This window comes from Chenopodium album, chromosome 13 (assembly GCF_948465745.1).
Source record: "Chenopodium album chromosome 13, dcCheAlbu1.1, whole genome shotgun sequence".
Classification (NCBI taxonomy): Eukaryota; Viridiplantae; Streptophyta; class Magnoliopsida; order Caryophyllales; family Amaranthaceae; genus Chenopodium; species Chenopodium album.
In genome coordinates this window covers 12283518-12290055 of record NC_137846.1, presented here as the reverse complement: position 1 = coordinate 12290055, position 6538 = coordinate 12283518, and the positions used below count along the sequence as shown (strand labels likewise).

General features: G+C 34.1%; 1 protein-coding gene across 1 annotated transcript; it reads left to right on the top strand.

Annotated features, from left to right (window-relative positions):
- The first annotated feature begins 839 nt into the window (after positions 1–839).
- On the top strand, positions 840–5213 carry LOC145576325 (argininosuccinate lyase, chloroplastic-like). The gene is made up of 7 exons (XM_081634096.1): positions 840–1296; positions 1717–1980; positions 2391–2507; positions 2833–2981; positions 3941–4232; positions 4360–4524; positions 4739–5213. The coding sequence occupies exons 1-7, from the start codon at positions 931–933 to the stop codon at positions 5006–5008; spliced, it is 1623 nt and encodes a 540-aa protein (XP_081490222.1). The 5' UTR covers positions 840–930; the 3' UTR covers positions 5009–5213.
- Positions 5214–6538: the final 1325 nt, after the last annotated feature.

Here is a 6538-nt window from a genome sequence, read left to right as displayed (position 1 = left end):
TAAAATTCAATAAACAAGCAGGGCATCGCACGGACACAAAACTAGTATATATATAAAGGGGAGTTTTTTCCCGAGTTTTTAGAGAGCCGCTTAGGATTTAATTTTTTCAGAGCGCCATGTAAAATAATAAATTTTAGTGATAGCCAATTAAATACGAGATTATTAAGTTCTTTTAGAATTAAATAATTTAAATGACACGTAAGCAAAATTGGCGAATGAGATTTCCCAGTTTAAATTAATTAAATATAAAAATATTATCTTTTGATATTAGGAATTTTATCTAAATATGTAACAAATTTTAGCACATATATATAGTAGGAGGGCTTTTCCCCTTCTGTGCAGCCTGATTTTACTCTGGAAATGAGGGTGCCCTCGTATGTTATCGCTAAAGCGAAGCTTTTGGATTGAAATTTTTCATCGAATATGGAATCCCCCCATGGGTGAGAAGGTTGAGTTACAGACTTCGTTGGCTTTTCGCAAGAAAGTATCTCGAAAGTTCCGAAATCTATGGTTGATGTCTCACTCGAACTCTATCCCTTACTTTCTTCGTCTGAGCGGCCCTTCTAGAACGCAATACGAAAAGGAATAAATAAAATATTATTTTTTGATATTAGAAATTTTATCTAAATATATAACAAATATATATATATATATATATATATATATATATATATATATATATATATATATATATATATATATATATATATATATATATATATATATATATATATATATATATATACTACGTATATAAAATTATTTTAAAAAATTCAAACTTCATCTAGTAATAATAATAAAAAATTAACAACGAAACTCTATTCATCAACACATCGTTCAATCGTTGCTATAATCGCCGCCTACACCACTGAGTAAGCAGAACCCCAGTATCCCACTTAATAACGCATCAAATTCTCTCTTCAACTATCAATGGCTGCTGCTTCTTCTTCCTCACTTCTTCACCAAACTTCAATCTTCTCTTCAATACCCACTAACTCAAACGCCTCCCAATCTCACCAAACTCACACTCCAAACCCATTTCTTCAAATTCCCAGAAAACCCAATTCCCAAAAATCCCTCCCTTTTCTTCGTTGCACTTCTTCTGGAACTACAATGAGTTCCTCTGAAAATGACCTAAAAAACCCAGAAAAAGAGGTCAAATTGTGGGGTGGTAGATTCGAAGAGAGTGTCACTGAAGCTGTTGAGAAGTTTACTGAGTCAATTTCCTTCGATAAAGCTCTTTACAAGCATGATATTATGGGTAGTCGTGCTCATGCTACCATGCTTGCTCATCAGGTCTTTACATTCATTTCTTATTTAGGGTTTATTAATTTTTGTGTTGTATTTGTTTAGTTATTATTATGAGATTTTGGCATGTGAATTAGCTTTTTATTTGAATAACGAGTTCAATATATTGCGGGTAGTCGACTATTATGTGATTTGTAGTGATTATGCTTTAAAATACAATACACCCGTTGTATACAAGACCTGAAACTTTTATATTGTGTTTGGAACTTATGTTCTATTTATCGATGATTCACCAAAGTGATATTGGAATGCCCATATTGCAATATCCGGAGTATGTTATCATAATGTTGATGATTTTGCTTAGTTATTTGAGGTTAAGAGTTATTGCTGTAAGTTTTTTGATTTGATTTGTTATTGTTATTACAGTAAATGAGAATCTGATTGCTGGAGTTATTGATGTATTTATAGGGGTTAATTAGTGTTGAAGATAGAGATAGTATACTCCAAGGGCTCGATGAGATAAAGAGGCGTATAGAGGCAGGTGAATTTGTATGGAGGAGTGATAGGGAAGATGTTCACATGAACATTGAAGCGGCACTTACTGATCTTATTGGGGAGCCTGCGAAGAAGCTTCACACTGCACGAAGCCGGAATGATCAAGTTTCAACTGACTTTCGTTTGTGGTGTCGAGATGCTATTGATGAGATCCTCAAGAAGATTAAAAAACTTCAGGTTATGGCCTTTCCCTCTAATTGAATTGCCTGAGAAGTATCATATAACTTCAAATAAACAGCTGCACTTGTATTTTCATTGCAGCTTACCAGGTTCTGTTTGATGGATGTGTTAGCCGAGCTTAGCATGCATTGTTTTTATTACTTTTAGATTTTCCTTGCAGAATTTTAAAAATTCTCTGACATTGAGGGTCAGAAACTTGACACATCGCCCTGCCTTTTGTGTTTAAGCATTTTATAGATCAACTTCCTCTTCTACATTTATAAAACTATTTTGTCACCTAGTTCTTGTTCCATTGCTGCTTGCCTATCCGCACAAAGTCTTTTTATTATTGTGATGCATATAATGCTTTACATAGAAATCCTCACTAATTTTCGCTGAACTAAAATTTCTTATGATATAACCTGCAGGTTTCACTTGTTACCTTGGCCTTTAAGAATGAAGGCTTGATTGTTCCTGGCTACACACACTTGCAGAGGGCACAACCTGTGTTATTGGAACATCTTCTTTTAACATATGTTGAACAGGTACATTGACTTTTAAATTTTATGCTTCTGTTCAGAATTCATGGTTGCTAAAATCTCTGATGTTCATTCTTAATGTTATTTCCTAAGAATTTTAGAGACAAGACATTACGTAGAATTCATGGATGCTCTCTGATGTTCTTTCTTAATGTTATGTAGATTTTGTGCAGTTCCTTTCATTTAGTTACTGTATTTCTGTATCATACTAAGTTACTTCCTTCTTCTGTCTGGTAACTGCAACATCAATGGAGTTAATTCATTTTTTGCTTGTGTTTTCTTGTTCTGAACAAAATAAATCTTTTAATTTTGCCTTGGTCTTTATCTGTAGCTTGAACGTGATGCTGGTCGACTGACAGATTGCAGAACTAGGTTGAATTTCTGTCCTCTGGGTGCATGTGCATTGGCTGGCACCGGCTTACCAATTGATAGGTTTATGACTTCTGATGCTTTAGGATTCACTGCTCCCTTGAGAAACAGGTAATTTTCAGTATTTGATAGCAAGTATTCATGAATTGTCAGAGTTGCTCAGCATTCTATTTGCTAAACATGAAATCTGCTGTCTAGTCTTAACTCCTGAGGGGTCACTGAGTCAGCATTGTTTTATCCCTCTGTTCCGATTTGCCATGTAACTATATCTAGTGAAGCAGATGATGACTTGAGTGACTGTTAATTCGTTATTATTATCAATATGAAAATTTGCCAATTACAAACTGTAAAAGTATCCACTTTGCTGGTTACAACCATTTAAGTTGATTTTGCAAATTACAACCAAAAAAGTCACCTTACATATTAAACTACAACCAAAATCCAATTTTCGACTACTTTTATCGCAACATGATGTCATTTAGTCATTATATCATCAATTTATTCCAAACTAGTATAGGCTGGGGGTCATTTTTTACATCACCTGATGTTTAATGAGGTTACATTCCAATGAAAGTGGCCATAAATTAGATTTTGGTTTTAGTTCAAAATATTAGGTGACTTTTTGGTTGTAATTTGCAAAAATAAACTTAAATGGTTGTAAGCTTGTAACCCGAAAATGTATACTTTAATGAGTTGTAATTGACAAATTTCCTTATCAATATAGTTTAATGAACAAACTTTGACTGTTAAAAGGTTTCATTGTTAGTGTAATTTATACTTCAATAGTTCAATTACAGTATGTTTCTTTTGTTTTGCAATTGATTGTGTGCTAGATTATCCTTGCATGCTTTTGGTTTTAAGAACTTTTTTCTTTTATAAATAATTCACTGTGGGGCTGTTATATACAATGCTTTTTGGCACTGTTTAGCTGCCTGTATACTCCAAGCAGGTTGAGCATTTCTTGTATTCTTCTTCTGTGGATATGAATAGGGACTCCATAGACTGTCCTCTAAACCAATTTGGTATGTGCGTTTCTGTAATGGCTACTTTCATTTTCTTATGTGAAACAGCATTGATGCAGTTTCAGATAGAGACTTTGTGTTGGAGTTCCTTTCAGCTAATTCTATCACAGCCATCCATCTCTCCCGGCTTGGTGAAGAGTGGGTGTTATGGGCTTCTGAGGAGTTTGGATTTTTGACTCCTAATGATTCAGTTTCTACTGGAAGTAGTATAATGCCTCAGAAGAAAAACCCAGATCCTATGGAACTTGTTCGTGGGAAATCTGCACGAGTTGTAGGTGACCTGGTAACTCTTCTTGTACTATGCAAGGGACTTCCCCATGCTTATAACCGTGATCTACAGGTACAAGCTGATTATCCTCAATTATCATTCTGAAAGACTATTTCTGGAGACTGTTTGTCTGGTTTTCCTTTGTTTCTTTCCCATTTGGCTCTTCTGACCTGACGGTTCTCATTTGTCATCTAAACAGGAAGATAAGGAGCCTGTCTTTGACAGTGTGAAAACTATCGTAGGAATGTTGGAAGTAAGTTCTGAGTTTGCACAAAATGTTACCTTTAACAGAAACAAAATTCAGAAATCTCTGCCTGCTGGCCATCTTGATGCCACAACACTTGCAGATTATCTTGTAAAGAAGGTGAGAGTGTTCAATTCTTTTAAGAATGATTTCTTTTTGGTTAATTTTCTTTCATTTCATTATTCTGCTCAAGTGTGTGGGCCTATTTTAACCCATATTATTTAAATTAGCTTGTGTAAAATATCTTTGCTGTTTAAATTGCTGGCCATATTTTCTGCAATTGTTTCCTTGCCCTCACATTTTCTGATCCTTCTCATTCTACATAATCCAATAGGGAGTACCCTTCAGAACTGGTCATGATATTGTGGGAAGATCTGTCGCATTGTGTGTCTCTAAGGGCTGCCAGCTTCAAGACCTAACCCTTGACGAGCTTAAGAGTATTAGTCCTGCATTTAGTGAGGACGTGTATGACTATCTCGGCGTGGAGAATTCTGTCAAGAAATTCTGTTCATATGGTTCAACAGGTTCAGAATGTGTTTCAAGTCAGCTTGATTTTTGGGCAGCACAACTTGAGATAGACAGGAGTGCATACAACAAGCATTGATTGCTCTGACCTAACATTGTTCAGAAATTTAAATATTCTCTCTCTCTTTTTTTTTTTTTTTTTTTTAAAAAAAATTTCTGGGATGCTCAATTGCCCTTTCAAATTTTCAAAAATGCATCTTTTTTATTTTAAAACTAGAATGTACAAGATATTTGCAAAGTAAAATAATGATGAAAGCTATTAAGTTGAGAATTTATTTTTAAAAGATTTCAGTTTTATTTCAAGGGAGAGTCGAATAGAATTTGAGGATTAGGGTTGAAAGAGTTGTGTTGAAAAGTTGGAAAAATTGTCTAAAAAAAAAAAGGTAAGAAAATTAATAATAAAGCAATTTTTCGAACTTCATTATTACTGTATGACGAGTTGATATATTAGTGCTCCATTTATCCCATAATATAATGTTTATTTCAACCAAAAAAAAAAAAAAAGGAGTTTATTTCCATTTTCATGTTGAAATAAACCAAAATGTGAGAGTTTAATGTCAAAAAAAGTTTTACTTAAAGGTCAGGGAAAAAGATGTTTTTCAGGAACTATTATAAATATAAGAGCTATGTAATTGAATAAAACTTCTAAAGAAAATTAATTTAACAAAAGAATCATAAGCTACGGAATACTGTAAATCCCATTATACCAATATACCGTCTTTTTTTTTGGGGAAAATTTGTTAATTAATACCTTAAAAAGAGAGGCTTTGTCAATTGCTACCCCTAAAAAAAAAGTTTCTAATTACTACCTCTAATTCACCTAAATTGCACCGATTACTACCCAAGTGCACTTTCCGGTGATTTAACTCACCTTATGACGTCATAACCCCTATTTAACCACACTTAACCCTAACTCTAGTATAATTAACCTAACCAACACAAATTAACTAACAAAGTTTACCCCAACTACTCATCTGATATAAATCAAATGAGCAGAGTACCCAATTCAACCCCTTAAACGGCTCCTTCACCATTATCAACCCAAATCCTCTCATCCTATCCACTGTAAATTACCAAATCTTTCATCCTCCTGTCACATCGCACACTTCAGCTCGCAAAAGGAAGGCTTTTGAAAAGGTAATCGATTAATTTGCTTCAATGTTGTGTTATAATGGTCTGATTTTTAGGGTTCATTGTAAATTTTGGGTTTTTTTTTTCATAATTGAACACTTGAGCAAAATTAAACCTTCAATCCTAGCATTTGATTTTGGTTGCAGATGAGTTTGCAAATTGCTCGAGCAAATAGAAGGCTTTGTAGGTGCGGATTACCTACTTCATTAATGACCTCTTGGACAAAAGAGAATCCAGGAAGACGATTTATTGCCTGCCAAGATTTTGATGCAGAAACAAATAGTAGGGGCTGCAATCATTTTTACTGGCATGATGAAGAAATGACTCAATGGGAAAGGGACATCATACTAAGGCTTTTGGAAGAAAGGCAGGAGCTGAGAGCAAAGAATGAGATTATGAAGAAGCATTTGGCATCACTTAATCAGGAATCTAGGAAATTTAAGACTAAGTATGTGATGTTGTTTACAAGCAAATTACT

Bases quoted from the DNA above. Each gene is read 5' to 3' on its own strand.
- LOC145576325 (XM_081634096.1), top strand. From the start codon at position 931: ATGGCTGCTGCTTCTTCTTCCTCACTTCTTCACCAAACTTCAATCTTC. The intron at 2,508-2,832 runs GTACATTGACTT...CTTTATCTGTAG, and splicing joins TTTTAACATATGTTGAACAG to CTTGAACGTGATGCTGGTCG. The intron at 2,982-3,940 runs GTAATTTTCAGT...TATGTGAAACAG, and splicing joins ACTGCTCCCTTGAGAAACAG to CATTGATGCAGTTTCAGATA.